This window comes from Phalaenopsis equestris, unplaced genomic scaffold (genome assembly GCF_001263595.1).
Source record: "Phalaenopsis equestris unplaced genomic scaffold, ASM126359v1 Scaffold000877, whole genome shotgun sequence".
Classification (NCBI taxonomy): Eukaryota; Viridiplantae; Streptophyta; class Magnoliopsida; order Asparagales; family Orchidaceae; genus Phalaenopsis; species Phalaenopsis equestris.
Window position 1 is genome coordinate 151,110 of NW_018165317.1, and position 19,903 is coordinate 171,012.

Consider the following 19,903-nt stretch of genomic DNA (forward strand, 5'->3'; position numbering starts at 1 on the left):
CGGTGTCGCACAACAGCTTTTTCCGTTTGACAAACCTCCATTTTTTCTACTTTTTGAAAAGTTACAGTTGAAAACTGTGTTTTGTCATCATATTTGACTATATAAAAGTGTGGTAGCTGACAGAAAACTTTGATCTCATTTTTTCTATTGATGCTAAGCTAAAAGAGGATGTAACCCATGGACCTTGTAATCCATCCGTCACATGAGTTGTTTGCATTTTCTTGTTCTTATTCTGCCAATACTACTTTATGCACCTTTAATAGCTAGCAATCTGCACAATATACCTAAATAGGATGTCTTTGTGGCTTTTCTCCATCTGAATGCAAATTAGATTTGTATCAAGACATTGTCAATGCTTCAGATTCCTTAAAATTGTGAATAAGGTGGTCTTTTTTCCAACACTAAGGGGAATTGAGTGATATGCATGTAAATCTTCCTTTTTTTTTTTTCCTTCAAAAATACCTAGGAAATGTTTGTTATGCATGTAAATTGTTGTAAATCAAATTTGTGATATTTTATTTCATAAATCTCGTGCTTTATTTCCTTATTATGTTGATTTAACGCTTCTTGAAGGTATTTTTGATATGTTTTGTAGGTTATAAGTGTTGTGCGCCCTTTGATGAACTAAAATACAGAATTGGACAAAGTAAGAAGAGGTGTGATTATATTAGGGTCTCTGTCTGAAGAAACACCGGAATGAGTGAAGCAACATTAAAGGTGGCATAATTACACTAGCATAAATGTGCCAGCGGTGTAATTAAGTTGCCCTACAACGTGTCGACGCTAAGGTCGACATACGTACACCAGTCACCATTCAAGAACAATTTTGGCAAGGTTTTGGGGGCACTTCGGGTTGTGGCTATATAAGGAGACACATGGGACGAAATATGAAACTCTTGGCTTTTTGGAGGCTTCTTCTTCCCAACCTTAGGGAGAGTCCTGATGTGCCCTAGGGTTTTCTTCATTAGTTTTTGTTTAGAGAAGATTTCTATGATGTATTCTTTGACAGTTCTTAGAGAGTTGTGAGAGAGAAATTTGTGTGCAATTATGCAAGGCATATGGATGGAGAGCTCATATTGTACGGAGAAGATTGCGATGTATTGAAAAGAGAGATTGCCTCGGGTTTGAATTTTTGTACATTCTTACACTATTTTTATTAATATTTTCAATAGAGATTTTGGTGTTTTATTTCTCCATGAGCAATAGTTAAATCTTCTTTATAATCCAGTGAATTAAGACATGTGATTTCTTTATTGTTTAATCCTTGAGTTTTTTTTTTTAAATGATTTTTTGTGCTTGAATTTTGATACTTTTATGTGTAAATGGTCTGGTCTTCATTTACTTCTAATATGACCAATTAAAATGTTAAAACATATTGTAATCTATGACTTCTAACCGTTGACTAATAAAACAAATAGGTTAACACATATTCACTTAGTGGGTTGGGCATATTGCCAGTGGGAGAGTGCAACCAAGATAGAAGATTTCATGGTTAAGCCCTACTAACTGTAATACGAGTTTCCAACCCTTCTTATGACTTAGACATAAGCTAAGGGAGACTTATACATCGCTGGTTGACAACAATAATGTGAGGAACTCATAGAAAAAATATCAAATTATCATTTGACCAGTATCACATGAGTATGAGAAACTCCAATAATTATAATTCCATTTTTTTATTTATGTATTAGGAAATTAGAACCTTTTCAACATCTGCAGTCCTAAACACTTCAAACTAGGCTTAACAGTTGAGTAAATTAGAACTTCACCAATTAAAAAATTATCAAGTTTTATTGCAAGATCGATACACGCACTCTGATTTCGTATATTACTTACATAATTGAAGACTACTTCACAATAATCTCAAGCATAACAAATCTTCCTTTTTTTTTCCCTTCAGAATATCTATAAGCCTGTTGCATTCGATAGAGTGTCTAAAACTTTAGCCATTCAAACATAGAAATTACAAAAAAAGGAGAAGCTTTTAATTTACAGTTCTTTAAGAATAAATACTAATATTAAAGGCAAAGACTGTTTTGAGACAGTGAGGTTTGAGCATGAGACATTTCAGTATGGGATCCAATGCTCAATGCTGAATCACTAGGCCACCATCCGCAGGCAAAGTCTTTTTTTTTGGACGTGAAACCAAAGTTCTCAATCGATGATTTGGACGTGAAACCGAAGTTCCCAATGTGGGACTAAACTGAAAATTCAATCAGCAATCAGATAACTATAGCTTTGGGGTTCTACTTCTTGGGATGCTAACTCTTAAAACTCTACTTCAGTCCCTGAAAAATCATAATATTGCATCTTTAGCAAGAATTGTTACTGAGAGAAACATGGAATTTTGAAACATTTCCAAGGAAATGAGTAAAATTGTTGCTCTAACGCCGCACCAATCAAGGAATAGTGATGATTCAACCCCCCAAAATACAAGGAATAGCACCCATTTCTCTCTTTCATGCAGAATCCTTCAACGAAGCATATCAGAGAAATATTTTTCTGAGATCGTTAGTTCTGACATTCAATTATTTCATATTTACTACTTTAAATTCACACCAGCATCCATAAAAAGGAAGCTGAAGAAAAGGATAAGAGTTATTATTCCAACAATATGAAACAAAAGCTGCAACAGCGCAGGACACCAGGAAAAATGAAATTTTTTTTTTAACACAGACAAAGGAAGAAATATTCGGTATAGATTTGGTGGTATTTTGTTGGTATTATGATAGTTTTCACTCGAATATCATCAGAATATCACTACTCTGCATGTAATAATTCCGCACCAGACAAGGACACCCCAGATATATTGAACGATAAAAGCGCACAAATACATGCGGTCGAGCAAACCATATCACATACCAACTAATACAAGAACACATGATAACGATGACTTTCAAATTTCATCAAAAGAGGCAAATCATTTTAAAGTAAGAATCCAGCCCTTCTTTCTACTTTCAGGCATAAGAATCAATACAGATTTAGATGGAGATCAAGATGACATGCAAATTCTCTTTTATATCAGTTCAGCCATTCTTTTAGAATTTTCACTTAATGTTTTTAGTGTGCATGTAATAACATTAGGGAGAAATTTTGTCTTCTTAGAGCATTTTAAATGTTTCTTTCATTTTAGTGTACATATAACACCATTTTTGGCTAGCAGCTTTTTTTAATGCCAAGAAAATAGCTCACATCTCAGTTTCCAAGGGGCTTTTAGCACAACAAGGAGAAGAGAAAAATCCCAAACAACTTGCATTATGATCTCTAAATAAGCCACCAATTGCAAGCATTCCATTTTTAAAACTACCATCTATGTTAACTTTCAGCCAACCATTTGAATAGGATAGGTTTCTTAACAGCATTGCATAAACCTCACTAAAAGAGGAAGTTTTGATTCTGAATACCTTACTTAAATAAGCCATTAAACTAGCAACAATGTTTTTAACAGAAGGTAAGAATACTTCAAATTTGGCAGAGTTTCTAGCAATCCAAACAAAGCAGATCACAATGAAGGGGAGGAACAAAGGGAAGTATTCTCCCCTGTTTTATGCTTCCAGTAAAGAGAGCACTTCACCAAGTCATTCCACCCAAGCACTGCCCAGCTCCCGAGCAGCTAGCCCAACTCTATATGTCATCCCCGCTCAAATTAAACTGAACTCCATGGCAACTATCACGACTTATATCGTGGTTTGTCATTGACATGATATTCCTTAGTCTGTTGACACACTCAACCGCATGTTTTCCTTTCACGTGGAGTCGGGTGGTTACGTCCAATTCGAGACAACCTGTAGGTTCCAGTTCGTTGGACTGGAACACCCAACCAAGGATTGGAGGCGCTTGTTTCTCAGTACTTCATCTGCTGAAGATTGGGGAATCAGGACTATTCCATCTGACATCTTCTTTCAAAAAAATAAAGGTGCCAACTCCTCTAAGGCCGGGAAAGTTGACTTTAAGGGGAGGTCACTATTAGTTTTCTAATATACTGACTTAATGATAGTGAGCCGGGTTCTATTCCTAAAAGTGGTTGGTCACATGATTGCAAAGCTATAAAAGTCTTCGATGCTGTGAAGCTACAATGGCTGAAAATGATGGTCGCTCGAATTACAAAAAGAGAACCGGAGGATAATGAGAGATCAGAGAGGGTCCTTCGAGTAGTGGTAAAATGCTTGCGGTGAAAAATTTTCTGTCCCAACACTGGAAGTAGCTACATGCAAATCCAATAATATGCCGTCATTTGTGCTACATCGCGAGGATTATTTTGAGGTTATTTAAGTGGAACTGCGAAGGTTATTTTGAGGTTATTGAAGAGAACTTATATATTCCACTTCAATAACCCCAAAATAACACCGTGGAGGTTCCACTTCAATAACCCCGAAATAACGCCGTGGAGGTTATTGCGGAGTTATTGAAGAGAAACACATATAATCCACTTCAATAACTCCAAAAATAACCTCCGTGGTGTTATTTTAGGATTATTGAAGTGTAATATATGAGATTCTCTTCAATAATCTTGAAATAACTACAAAATAATCTCTGTGATTCTACTTCAAATTATTGGAATCAACACGTAAAACTATGTTGGGAGTATGGACAGAAAATTTTTCCTAGGGGGAAATTTATTAATTGGCGAGCCCCTCGTCTACTAGAACATTTGATAGAGTGGTCTTCAATTTGCCACTATTGAACAATCCATAGATTGGTATTCGAGTCCCTCGTCTAAAGCAATAGATGTGGACTATTAGGATTGAGAACGAGTTCTTTTCACTGCTTGCATTCCATCCCAGGCAGGTGCAGGTGGGGATTTTGAACGAACAACTCCGTATTGAGTGTTTGTCGGAGATTGATCATCCTTTCGTCCGGTTGGGCTTAATCGATCAAAAATATACCAAACCCTCAGTGTTTGTTGCTCTATACTCCATCTTTGAAGGGTCATCTGAGGATGATTCGAGTTCTGGTGGTAAGCGCAATTCCTCTGATCGGCCTCACAGGATTTGAAACCCTGTTCCACCATTTTTGCCCTTTTTGAGTTTTACTTCCTTGTATGTACTTTGGACAACTTGGCCTTAGCACTGATCCCTTGTAGAATGTTGCACTGTCGAGTGATGGCTTGCCGTATTCAATGCTCTTAGTTGGGCGATCTCAGCGTCACAACCGGTTATCTTTATTTCATGTGCAGTTGCATGAACTTGGCGTCGTGGTTGGCTGTTTTCATTTGGTGCGCAACCGGGTGATATTGGCACTGTGTTCGAATGATGCTTAGCTAGGCGATCTTTGGTGACACAACTAGCTATTTTCCTTTGATGTGCAGAAAGACGATCTTGGCGTCGTAGCTGGTTGTCTTCCTTTGATGCATAGTCAGGCGATCTTGGCATCCTGGCAGGCTGTCGTCATTTGATGCACAGTTAGACGATCTTGACATTACGGTTGAATTTCTGTATCGATGCACTTTCGTGCGATCTTGGCATCGAGATAGACTGTGTTCATATGATGCACAACTTGGTGATTTTTGGCGCCACGACTGACTAACTTCATTAGATGTGCAACCGCGTGACCTTGGCGCCACGGCTGGTTGTCTTCATTAGATGCATAACCAGACGACCTTGGCGCTATGGTTGATTATCTTCATTCGATCCACAACTGGGCGATCTTGGCACCATGACTGGCTGACATTAAGTTATCTTCATTTGACGCACAGTCGAACCACCTGGGCATATTGATTGGCTAACTTCATTGATGAACAATCGTGTGATCTTCATTGGATGTGCAGACGTGCAATTTTGGTGTCACGGCTGACTATCTTCATTCAATGCATAGCTAGGAGATTCTGGCACCGCGACTGGCTATCAATATTTGATGCTCAACTGGGTGATATTGGTGTCGTACCTAGCTGTCTTCATTCGATGCTCGACCAGACGATCTTGGCACCGCAGCAGGTTGTCATCATTCGATGCGCAACAGGGCGATCTTGACACTGCAGTTGGCTGTCTTCATTCGATGCATAATTGAGCGATCTTGGCGGCTATCTTCATTTGATGGCAACTGGGCGATCTTGACACCGCAGCTGACTGGCTTCATTTGATGCTCACTCGTGCGGTTGGCCGTCTTCATTTCCGGAGCCTTTTTGGTTTACTTTCCCCTTTTTTTCTTTAGTTCCTTGAGCATTTTCCTAACCTGAAAATTTTGGATCCCCTGTTAGCATGACCTCCGTTTATCTTGCATATGTTTTTAATTTACGTGAGAAATCGAAAAGGAAAGCATAAGATAAATTTCATCTAACATTGTCTGCCTACAATGCAAAAAAGGTGGGGAGTAGATAGGAAAATAAGGAGAGAAAAACATTCATGGGATTATTCCAACGACATGGATGACATTCGTTCAAGTAGGTTTAGGTGAGACCACCAGTGCCAACACTTTCCCATGTCTAAAGCTCGGGTTTCCTGTAGCCATGAATTTCCTTAGCTTCTTAACCTTGGTTAGCTCCCTGATGAGGTTCCTGGGTGCCTTCATTCCTTCTTGTCATTTCCATGATCATGATCGTAATTACAATATTTCCTTCCATCTTGGAGGAAACCTCTAGCTTTCATCGGCACAAGCTCCTTGAAGCACTAGTTACCTTGGATGGCATCCTTATTTTCAACTATGGATACCCTCAAATGGATGGCTTGTAGACCCATATAGTCTCCTTATCATTGTAGGTAGCGTTGTACCAGCCTTTCGTGGTGCTGATTTAATTGAGAGTCCCAATTCCTCACCGGTCTGTTGTGCTGCTGGCACTATCCTATTCCTTTGTTGTTTCAAGAGGACTGTCCTTCTTCGAAACGATGTCGGACATTTAGTTTGTGTTCCTCTCTTCTCTTCGACTCGTCGATAGGGGGAGCTCTCTTCAGGGCATAGTGGACCTCTTGTTCCATCATGGAGGTGTTTTCTTCTATCAAAATGTGCTTGTTGGTTCTTTCCAACAGCTCTACTAATTATTGAATCTCATGGATGTCGAGGTCATAGGTGAGTCTCTTGGATCACATGGCTTGTTTCAAGGCAGCCACGACCACGTCAACTTTGAGGTCTTTTACCTCCAACTTCTCCCTTTGGAAGTGCGTGATAAATGTGAAGAGGCTTTCATGTTCTCCTTGCTTGAGCTACCATAAGGATTGAATGCTCTTAGAGGGTCTCTAGGCGATGGCGAATGTGTCAAAAACAACCTCTTGAAATCGGTAAAGCAGCCTATATTACCGGTCGGGAGTCTGTGGAACACTTTAGGGGCAAAATCTCAAGGTGGTGAAGAACATATGACACTTAAATATGTTTGAGATTTTAATTAGGAACACAACCGACTCAAAAGCAGCCATATGGTCGTTGGGGTCCGACTGCCCCTTATAAGCTTCTATTGCTTGTAGTTTGAATTTCTTTGGGGCTCTGTCCCGAATATTTGGAGCGAGAAAGCATTCTTTGGTAGTCATGATCAGGAAAAAAAATTGGAAGTCGCAGAAAGATTTACTGTGGGGTGAAATTGGAATATGACAAAATCAATTGAAAAAAAATAATAGAAGCTACAAATGAGTAGTGGAACAAGAAAATACATCTTGTCAAAAATACATGTAGAATGTATAATTAGGTATGAGATGCTTGTCAGGCCATCGAATTGTATAAGTGTGTCATTCAACATAGGCTGGCCAAGCTCTATTCTAGTAAAGCCTTCTCTAGGGTAAGAGACCAAACGACCTCAGCCATTATAATGAGATACTGAGTTGCAGCTAGGCAATCAAAATTCTAGTATTTGTGAAGATCTATTAAGACAAAATTGCCACCTGGGGTAGTGCTTACTTTTGTCTCCTCAGATTTCATGGGAATACACCTGAACATGGGCCCCTTGCATTTCTTTCAAGACAACAAGGGCGTAGCTTGCTCGAGTTGGTTGAAAGGGCCTTTCCTTTTAACAATACTTTTCCTTAGGATGAGCCAACTTAAACTAACCTAACTTGGTACGCAGTTCCATTGACGGTTCCACCGAATAGTCCCCTTAATGCTCTGATGGTGTTCTTATAGGAGTCAACAAGAATGGTATGGCTGACCTTGTCCCCAAAATATATTGTTAGGAATCTCGAAGTGGGACTAGAGAGCTCTATCACCTATACTTTGATCAAAGTACCCCCCCTCATGGTGGCTCAGCTCTTCTCGACTTTGTACTCTCTCAGCATCTGACAGGTATATGCCTCGAGGACCTACAATCGATAGAGAACTCTTAACCGTCTCCAACTATATTGATCTCTTGATTAATCTTAATTCATATATTCTCATTTTTGGAAATAAAACTACATTGGAATGCTAGACTAAGTAAATAAGATCCGCACCCACCAAACATTCAGGCCTTATAGCTTAAACACCACCCGTAGGCGTCAATCGTTTTGTCGCTCTGACAACAGCCGGGTGAGGCTTGTTCTTTGCTATCTGAGTGGCCAGAGCTACTTCTCTCCAGCCTAACTGACGTATGAGGCTTCCTAATCAGCCTCAAACATTGACTCAAAAACATTTAGCCGTGGTACCTTATCAACAAGTGCCGACTCCAAGTAATGTTGAACCAATAGTTTAGTCCCCTCAATCTAGTACCCTCACTGATGCTTTCGCCTTCACTTTTGGAGGGGCCTCTCCATGTGAATATTTGAATGAACCACCCTCTTAGGAAGGAAGTCAAGAAAAATCATTGCTTCCTGTCCTTCACTTATTCTCTAACTTTAAAAGTTGGAATTTACCAACCAAATAAAACTAAAAAAACCTGTCTTATCCAACCCTGGATGATAATAGTTGCTACACAAGTTAATAGATCATTGAATTCCTCACCGCTAATAAAATATTATGAAGGTCATGAAAGCCACAATTAGGTTTCAATTGCATTAGGATGACTCCATAATTAGCAAAGATGGAGTGCTGACTGGTCCAAAGCAGCAAGCAAAGGGCAAACTAGAACTGGTCCCTATAGAGTAAAAATACTAACGTTGTACCACAAGGTTGCCCAATTTTCTTCAACAATGGCCTGAAGCTTGATGGAAGGATAAAGCCATGAATCTCTTATAATGAGTTAGCCTCCCCCTGGATCATTTGTGACTAGTCCTCTGAGGCCATCGATCCAAAATCTTTTGGGGAGTATCGAGGCACCATAAGACAATCATTGAAAGTAAAATGTATGAAGCTCAAGGGGGTAAGAGACTAGAAAAGGTAGAAGAGGTGTGCCCTCATGACTCAAACCACTTTACATATAGAGTGAAATTAAAAATAGTCAAAGCGCAGAGGTAAAATAAAATTACTTGGCCATTTCTGTAATAGGTTATCAATAGAATCATAACAACATAAAAAATTAGGCAGTAAAATATTTTTATTCAAAAAATGGCATTCATATAACAACAAGATGGTTGGCGATTAGTCCAATGGGCAAAGTATTTCACAAGAAGATCCGACACTACTTTGGTCGAGACATGCCAAAGCTGAAGCAGCCTCATATACAAAATTTATGGACATAAACTGATTCAAGCAATATGACTCGGCTTGCACCAGAAAAAATAGAGACCACTTCTGAACGTCCAATAGCTTCCAATAATTAGTCATTACCATATACTCCACGTTATCCGCAAGAGAGCTGCCATGCATCTTCTAACTACGTTGGATCCCTATAGACAATCTAAAGAACTTTCAACCTTGTCCAGACAGTAAACCAACAATGCATGGGACGTCAAGTCCCCCTTGGCAGCTTCCTCACATGCCTTCGAGAGAAGTGTAGGATTGTCGGGGCGATCGACTCTACCATCCTTACTTGAAAGCCAAAAGCCCTCACCTAACATCCGATCTGCAATTGTTAGCGGCCTAGTCAGACCTTCATCTGGGTTTGTCAGAGTTGGATCATTTACACTAAAAATCATCATAAACAAAAAATCCTTCAAAAGATCAGACCTCACAATACACGATGCAAGTTCATCTTGCCCAGTAACCAAATCAACTCAAATTTTTTAACTATGCGGTAAACTCACATGGGAGCAATGGTGAAAGCAACAAATGCAATTTAGCACTATATAATTTAGTAAATAGACATCCGTTTTTTATATGAGAAATACTTAGAATTGAATTTAGGAAGAGATAAGAGTTCTAAAAAATCTTAAGGATCTACATGAAATCCGTTGTCGGATTGTTTTCACTCAACCCCCATCATTGGATTGCAATTGCCTAATTTTTATAGTCAGACTGCCATCACTTGACCATCCTCTAGTAGATCATTATTGCCTAATCACCAGTATTTGACTTCTACATCTTGATCATCATTACTAGACCTAAGCTGTAAGATAACCTTCACTCGAGCGTGACTCCAAACCACCAACGTCTAATTCAAGTCACATAAGCATTATTGCTTAACTATGAACTATTGTAATTATCACCCTACTAATGATATTTGGATCACTTTTACCTAAGTTCTCTCAATCATTATTGCTAGATTATTGCCACCCAAGTATAATAATGCCTTCCAACTATCTTAGATGCAATCACCAACAATGTCAATGCATGCTACCATTTAAAAAGTTGATACACACCATCACATATATGCTGACATTTGCCAATTTTTTCTTCTATGATTTTCAATAGTGTTGATGTACACATTTCCTTAAAAGTGATGGACATAGTTAATATCAATGCTAATACCTACACTAACTTTGATACTGAATAATTTTGCCACCTATCATCATCAACAATGTTTATGCAAATGCATGCATATTTTATCTATAAGAATGATGCATTATATATATATATATATAGTGTATATATAGTGTGTTCTATAAGCCAATGTTTTTGAAGTGAATAGTTTGGATTAAATATTATAAGTAACTTCAGCTTGCTTGCAGCCGAATGTTTCTATTATACCCTATTTCATGTACTACCTATTTTGTTATATATTGGGTCATTTACATACCTACCACCGAATTCCTACATATTTACATATCTAACCCTAAATTTTAAATTTTATATTTATAGCTTCACATAAAAAATATCACAATTTTAACTTTTAAGAAGTTAGATACAACATTTTAAGCATAGGTATGGCGACGTACGTTAAAATTGAAGCGCATGCAAATACATAATAATTAAGTGGTATTTATGTAAATCTGCCTTTGTATGTGTGTGAGGTAGGTAAATAAAAAAAAAAGTTTAGTAATATATATCTTCTCTCTGTTTCATTTTCACATTTTTGCTACGTCATAAGAGCGAGCTCGAACTTCTGATATTCTTTCAATTTATGACTTTCATTTTTCATCATTAGGGCGGTAAATGAATCAGTGGGGTCAATGAACTCGATTAGTACTCGATCAAATTGGTTCAAATTAATGACTGAAAATATTTGAATGTTTTTAATATCTTGTACGTTTAGATGAAGAAGGCTTGAAAATGTTCAAATTCATTTCTTTATGTTTACGATTAAACTCTTTAGTTATTTGAGGAGTAACTTGTTAAGCACTCGATATTAAACTTTATGATGAATATAATATAGAATTTAAATTAATTTTGATCAACTAATACTTTTTTAGTTTTTTGTTTTTTTTTGTTAAATTAATGTATTTGTAATTTTTTAGCAAGCATACTAATTTAATGTCATTCACTCTTGTTTCTTTATTTCAATGAATTAGCTTGTTTGTTTTTTATTTATGTTTTTTAATAGTGAGTTAATTATTTGTAATTTATGTATTATCTTTTTTAATTGATGTAAAGTAGTTAGATGTTAATTTAAATATTATTGTTGATTTAGGTTTGTAATATCATTTGTTGAGAAGTAACTAAGATTATATAGCTTATACTAAGCCAAGCATCAAGTTATTGCATGAGATCATGGTTGTCTTTTCATAACATACACACATATATAGGATGGATGAGATCAATGATGCCTAGGTATTGGGCCATGAAAACATCTTATGAGAGAAGAACTTAGCTAGTTATTCTACTATTTTGCTTATATTAGTATGATTGGTATGAGAAGTTGGAAGTTTGGCGAGCAAACTTATGTTTGGACATGATGTTATTGAGGGATCATCTATGCAACTAGGATTATTCTTGTTAACCATTTGTTATGAATAACTTCACAAAGTAAGGAAAAATTGAAATGTTATGTAACCTTATGCAAATTATCCTTTATAGTAAAAGTTATTAATGATGTTTTGGTGATTTCACTATAATTTTTTGTTTCCTTAGATTTTCATTTTAAAAGAGGGGGGATGTTGTCACTAGGTATAATACCTAAAATTAAAATTACTAATTTCTCTGTAGATCTCTTTCATTAATATTACACTGAAATATATAAGCGATGATAATAAGATATAAGTTTTTAGTTTCTATTTTTCTTATCTTTATTATTTTAAATTTTCTCATAATTATTTAATTTAGGTCTCAGATATTTCCTTAGTAACATTTTACAAAAGAAACATATTTTAAGAATTGAAATTTACTTCAAAGATAAGATATTTACACTGATAGAATCATTTTAACTAGACTAACTTACCTACTTTTTTTCTCCAAATTTCTCATATAAAAATATTGTTTCTTTTTGTAAAAATTTTATTTATTTATGTGCAATATTTTTTTTAGAAAGCTAAGAAGTAAAACACTCTTAACATCAACAAAAAAAAAAATAGCACATAATAAACGAATATTGAAAGTTGCATTGGAACAACAAAGAAGTCACTCACAAATAAGTTGTCTAGAGAAATTTGAACATTAAGATTTGAACATATTCAATTGAATCAATTTTTTAATATTTTTTTTTTGCAATATGCCCATAATAACATGGGTAATCTAATAATAGCAACCAAATTAAAATTATAGAGACTAAGTTGAGAGCAATTTATTTTGCCTTTTTCATGTTCTTTTGTATAAACACAAAATATTAAGCTATTGTCCTCAATTAGTCACATAGTTTAAAAATTCTTACTATTTTGGAAACTAAAACGTTGTTACACTTCTTACAAATTCAAAATTTAGTTAACCATATATTAGTTTTAATCCAAAAAACTAACATTTATGGTTCCTCGGTAGAAGTTTCCTTCTTCTGATCATTCTTGTTTTGTGTTTGTGGCTTCATTCCATCTTCATCACTCTCTTTTTCCCACAACACCAAGTAAAGGCCAATAATGACAATAACTCCTCCAATTATGCTTTAATAATAAAAAAAATAATTAGCAAAAAAAAAAAAAAGAAGAAAGAATGACTAATACTTGAATTTTTTTTCATGTTCATCAACTAAAATACGTAAATCTTACCTCCCTATAAATAGCTTCTCCCCAAAAACAAAATATGCCAAAAGAGTCACTAATATGGTTGAGACTGGATTGAACATAGTGACAAACACAGGCCCTTTTTCTTTTGTGCACCACAACTGAATGTAGATTATTATACCAGAACAAATGATTCCCTACAATAAAATTTTTATTAGAGCATATTTTTTTAAAACAATGTTTCTATTTGATGTTTCACTTACACCATATAGTGTGCTCCACAGGTCAATGTCAAATTTAATAATCCAAGCTGACGCTTTGTGCTCTACAAATAAGGTGAAAACTGCTGATTGAGCTGCTCCAATGAAACTCATCCATGTAGTAAGTGAAAGTTGTGCTGGATATTTTTGTAGGGTTATGGCCTGTTATGGTAATGAATTATAAGCCTAAATGTTTTAGTTAATACTACATGATAACATTTAAAAGAATTGACTTTTCATAAGCATATATTGTTATAAATCTTCCAAAAATGCATATTTTAAAGTTTAAAATATCACATTTTAAAAGGAATGGCTAAAAAATAATACAAAACATGAACATTTGCATGTCCACAACATGAGGTTAAACCTTTCTAATGTAAAGCTTATGACTTCTGATTTATTTCAAAACATGTCACTACAAAAAAGCAAGAAGAATTGATTGAATTAATGGAGCACTAAATGAACCATTAATTATCGTTTATTTTTGTGACTTAATTTTCTGTTAAAATTTTTTTATAGAAATTCCTACAAAGAAAAATTTAGTTCATTTATCACTTGTCTTTCGTGGAATTTCAAGTGAAAAATTAGTTAGAAAATTTTATTATTAGTAATCTGATAAGAATGTCATCATTAATATGTTTTATAACAAACCCGATAGCTAAAACCCTCATTTATCACCTTCTTTTGCGTCTTTCTTTCCACCATCTCTGCCCTATTGCAACTAAATTTGCAATTTTTTTTTTGTAGAATCTAAGGACTCCTCGCTTACTTTTAGAAGATTTTATTTATTTTAAATCCATTAATTTTTATATTTTATCAATTTGAAATGTAGGAAAAATTATTCAATTTGTAGCTTAAATTAGCTTTTCTTTTGTATTTCATATAACAAATCCTATATTTGCATTTAGGGGTTACTTCTACTAACTTTTAGGTTATATTTGAGAATACAAATTTTGTTTTTTTAATTTTGAAATTGATTTGGCTTCAATTTATTTAAGTTTGGATTTACTTAGGCATAGATTTTTAACATTTATGAGGTAATTTACTATCACTATATAGGCCTATGGGTAATCAATGGTTCACTTAGGGTTATTTAATAGTAAAAGCCTTATATTGAGGTTACTAGCACACTTAATGTTTTAAGAGTTCATAAAAGCTATATAAGAGAGAATTATATAATAAATTCATTAAGTGACTTAGAATCATTTTAAACAACCCAGGATATGTTGAGTGGTATGGCATCTAAAGAGCCAAACTAAGCAATATCAAATTTATTAGGCTGACTTATTAAAACCACTTATTCAGATAAAGTGATACATGAATAAAAAATCTACAAATAGTTAGCTTATTTGTTGAAGCTTAATCAAAAGTTTTTTCGTAACTATATTTATAGCTTATAATCTTTGAAGGAATGAATAAAGTTATATTTAAACATTCCCATGACATTTAAGTCTCATACAAAAAATAATATTAGTCATAAAGTTTATTAAGGTAACAAAATTTGGTATATAAGTGCTTACTGTTCATCTAAAGCTAACATGACTCCATATAGATGCCTTTTACATTCTAGAAATATAACTGCTCGATATATATCCTATTAGTTGTGATTTTTTCTAGACATTCATTCTCACATATTTAATACCATTTGGATATTCATAGCAAAAGATCATGAATATAATAGGTTATATTTTAGCAGAAAAGGATTAACCGATGAGTTCACGAATAGTTTTAAGTGTTTCATATGCATAACAACTCTGCTTTCTATTTATCTTTCAAAGAAAAAAAAAGTTTGATGTCCATGTGTGATACGCATGATTCAAGTATACTCAATACCGGAAAAAAATTAAGTTAGATCTGTATCATGGGGGGCTCAAATCAAAATTATTGATTTTAGACTTGACATGATATGTAGGATCCACATATCAATACTTAGTTTGGTGTTTTAATGAGCTTTGCTTGTTCTAAGGAACATGGCTCCAAAGATATGAAAAAGTGGTGTTTGGTATAACAAGTGATCAACTTATTATATTAATAGAGACGGAGCCATTATATATTGAAGTTCAGAAGTTCTACCAATTATTGAATGCAATGCAATTGGCCATTATGGTAAGGTTGTGTTTACCATTAAAAAAAGTTTATTTGGTGGATAAAATATTGAGCATCAAAATCAAATACAGTAAACTACGATATTGCTTCAATCAATTTATAGAGCTATCAAAAAAAGATTAATCAAAAGAAATAATTGGTTCTAGAGAATTTATAAAAAAAAAAAAGAAATCGGTAGCCTAATTTGATTTGAACTCATAAGAAATAGATTATTGTACTAGTGATTGTATGTTATAATATAAGGATGATGCAATGAAGATTGCATGCAAATTTTATGAGGCATTGAGATTCAGGCCACAAAGTAGACAATAACTAAAAAAGATTGAAATTTCCTACAAACATTTTTTATACTTGACACTTATTTTATGTCTTCAAAGATTACACATATTTATGCATGCTACTAAACATATGAGTTGACACCATGAAAGAGTGAGTGAATGAAATTTTGTAGTCATCCATTTTATAGGCCAATATGGAAGCATTTCAATCGTATTTATCCTAATTTTATCCCTGGCCCATGTAACATCAAACTTGATTTATGTGCTAATAATTTCATGCCATACAATTATACTGCCTCATCTTATTCAAGTTAGATTGTGCTAGTTGCATCCTTCAACCTACCATGAGATGTGCATGCCTATATTGTTTATTTTCTCACACTTATTATACCCTTAAAAAAGTGATATATTTTTACAACCATTGATAAAAGATCTAAAATTTTATGTGATTGTGGTGTAATCACATATGATCTATCTATAATATAAAAAATTCAAATGAAAGTATCCTTTATGTGGATGATCATTGGCTTTCTTGTAGCTTCCTACGCAGTCTATTCACTTGACAAGACTCAAGCCACTACAAAAGGTTAAGCCAACAGACAAGTAGTCTGGCTGCTTTGTTTACCACCATCAATCACTCGGTTTTTCCTCCATTGAGGACCTTGAAGAGAGTCAAATGAACCCACTTTGTCTGTCGGTTCATTAATTTTTTGTTTTGTAGTAACAACTTTCTTCTTATTCCTATCATCCTCCAATTTATTCTCCCTGCGGATGGTTTCATGCCACCCGCTTCCCGATGGCAACATACATCATATCTCTACTCGGGAGCTTATTAAGGGGATTCGAGAGGTTCTCCATAGAGGCATTTAAAAGTCAATCGATTCAGACGAGAAGAGATGCAAAGAAAATATGGAATGACGTAGAGTCCGCTACACCTTATTTATAAAAATTATGGACGTAGAAATCTAAGGATTTCAATTTTTGAAGGTATAATTATGAAATAAATGATATTTACTTTTGTGTTTAATTCTCTTATTCTTATTGAAGAATCGTATTCAAGAAGAGAATTGGGGTACAAAAAATATGTACATAAAGAATGAGCGAACATGAATTCTGAAGGGATCGAAGGTCCAGAAAAATGGAAGTACAATAATGAAAAGCTATTAATAAAGATGAATATATTTGAAAAAAAAAAAACAAAGTATAACATAAATTAGTTTAAAAAATAGAGTATAAATGCTTCTAAAATATCATGTAAAATGAATGATATTTATTTAAAAACAATAATACATTTATTGAAAATATAAATTTTCATTTAAAAGCTATCACATGTGGGAGTTTCGTACCTGCATAATATACCATATTGACCATGTTATACAACTAATCACTGTAAGAACAGAACCTTTTAACCAATTTTCACTGATTTTATTTTGTGGCATTTGAATTAATACACCCCATGATTTTCTTATTGTTGTGCCTTTGTATAATGTCATTGTTGTAACTCCAGCCAAGCAGACCAAGGTCCCAATCACCTTAGCAGATCCTTGAAAACTCTTGACATTGAAATGCCCTAATCTACATTCATCAGAATAAAAATAGTGTTGCAATCAATAAGAAGTCAAGGGTTGCATTGACCAAAAAGAAAGTTTCATACCTTAACATAATAGCCAAAACAAAGGTTAAAGAAGGTATTGAGTTCACCATTGAAGCAAGAAGAACAGGTGATGTGCATCTTAAACTTGCAAAATACAAGTTCAGAGTTAGGCTTATCCTGTTTTGAAACGAGAAAATGTGTTAGCATGAGTTGGTAAATAAATAAAAGGCCCAAACTTATTTTTAATACTGAATTGAAATATTTTAATAATAAAAACATATCTTGCATCAATTTCTATACAAAAAATAGCAAAGTTGATGGCATGATTAAATTCCCTCTGACTTGATGAGTTGCAAAACTAAAACATTGACACCGAGAAATGTCTTAGACAACAATGAATACTTCTAAAAAGTCTAAGGATCATTTCACTCATTTACTCCCTTATAAATCTAATTTTGCAAGCTTATGTAATATTATTCAAGCTTACCCAAGAAGAGAAAGCACAAAAATCTCCATGAACAAAGCCAATGTCATCTTTGGCCTTAGCTTTCTGCAAAAACATAAAACAAACTCTATTTATGAGTGACTTCAACAATTCATTAAAGAAGAGTAATTAAAGACTTGAATTCAAACAATTATAATGAAACTATAAAAAATCCAAAACTCCACCTTTCAAGAAAATATGCAAACGGCAACATGGCGAAGCCAGACACGATATGTCTGTAAGTCACGTAAACATGTGGATTCATTCCACGATTGAAAGAAGCTTCGGTGATGAAGTAGAGAATAGTATAGCCAATCTGTGCCAGAGTCATCAGAATGTGTGGCTTGAATCTTCTGCATGCTCTATTGAAAGCTTGTAACTCCATGGCTTCACAAGCTTGTGAAATGAGCTGAATTGGCTTTGATTTTATAGTGAGAATTTAATTTCTTAGTGAAGTGTAAAATTTACACCTGTGATCGATGATTACTATGGCCATTAAGATTATTTAATGTGTTTGAAAAAAAAAAATCATTGGAATAAACATTTTTTTATATATATTTCTTGTCGTGTAGCTTAAAATTAATTTATCCTAATTGATCATTAATTCAAATGCCTTGAAGCTTTCCATGACCTCATCACCCAAGTTATCATTTATGTGTTGTTTGACAGCATTTTATTTATTGAATGTATTCATGAATTTAACTTAAATCCACCCAAAAATAAAAATAAAAAATAAAAAAAATACCTCCAAGGCTTCATTAAATCCAATTTTTTCGCATTTTGTCATATTTTTTCGATCGTTTCATCGCTTATACAACGTAAATCCGGATTTAATAAATCCGACTATGAGATGAATTTGTTATGCTGTCATTCGTGAAATTTATGAGATAAAAATAAGACGAGAGCTCATTTTTATTCAAGGCCACATGAAGAAAAATATAGGAAAATCCAAAGAAAATTAAGTTATATATATATATATATATATATTATTTATCCAAAGATTTTACTAGGGAAATGCAAGGTGTCTAATTCGTAGATTTTGTTGTGCATAAACTAATAAAAAATAGTCATAGCATCTTTTTGGCCTTTATTTTATTTTATTTTCTTCATAAACATGCTGCTAGACCCTAAAACTACATTTGTCTTGTAATGCTAATTTATTTTTTGAAAGCTTCCACTTGAGAAAAGTTTTATTCCACCTCGCTTTTATAGAGTCATTAATAATATATTTAAAAGTTGCTCTCATGGCTTCATTATTTGATGTCTAGTAAATAGCATCATTCTGATTTTAAGATACGGTTAAATTGATTCTAAATTTATCGAACTTAAAGTCGAATCAAGCATCTTAACGAGATGACTCCAACGAGCCGAATATCACTCAATTTGACATCGTTGAGGCACTAAAATGTCCACAAAACGCCGTCCGATCGAGGGGATTTCTCTGAGTCGTTTAATGGAGTAATCTTGAGTCTTTCTTATTTGCCTGGAGGTCTCTCTCGGACTTTATAAATGGAGCCCTACCCTCTTCATGAAAGAGGGCCAAGAATTTGAACCCGGGGAAGCCTGAGACTTGGAGGAGGAGCTGAGTTCCAATGTTTCACACTAAAAGTCCAACGAACTCCACATGCTCCTATAATCGCTGATTGTTGTCGACTATTGCTCGTCAACCATTATCGATAACCATAGGGCGTCTTCTGCTCGTTGCAATAAGACCCCTTGCAAAATCATGACATGCGTTGCAAAATGCTGACGTACGTTGCGAAGTAGCAAAGCGCCCTACAGAGAAGTGTCACGATGCTCTGAAGTTGATGCAACATGCACCCCAAATATGGTGAAATGATATGCCCCGCATATGGTGCAATGATGCATCATAAATATAATGTAATAACGCACCTCTCAATGACTGCTCACAACCACCATATTCATATTATGATGCCTATCTC

The 19,903-nt window shown here is 34.5% G+C and overlaps 1 protein-coding gene across 1 annotated transcript; it reads right to left on the minus strand.

The window, feature by feature from the left end:
- Nucleotides 1-13,042: 13,042 nt before the first annotated feature.
- On the minus strand, nt 13,043-18,345 carry LOC110032062 (WAT1-related protein At2g39510-like). Its single transcript, XM_020735574.1, has 7 exons — nt 18,146-18,345; nt 17,964-18,026; nt 17,537-17,653; nt 17,229-17,457; nt 13,502-13,660; nt 13,284-13,435; nt 13,043-13,178 (listed from the first exon to the last, which is right to left on the minus strand). The coding sequence occupies exons 1-7, from the start codon at nt 18,343-18,345 to the stop codon at nt 13,043-13,045; spliced, it is 1,056 nt and encodes a 351-aa protein (XP_020591233.1).
- Between the last annotated feature and the right edge of the window lie 1,558 nt (nt 18,346-19,903).

Excerpts from the sequence above, each read along its gene's own strand:
- LOC110032062 (XM_020735574.1), bottom strand. The coding sequence starts at position 18,345 with ATGGAGTTACAAGCTTTCAATAGAGCATGCAGAAGATTCAAGCCACAC. Across the intron at positions 17,458-17,536 it reads GTTTTGGCTATTATGTTAAG|ATTAGGGCATTTCAATGTCA; the intron begins GTATGAAACTTT and ends TGATGAATGTAG. Across the intron at positions 13,661-17,228 it reads CAATATGGTATATTATGCAG|GCCATAACCCTACAAAAATA; the intron begins GTACGAAACTCC and ends TTACCATAACAG.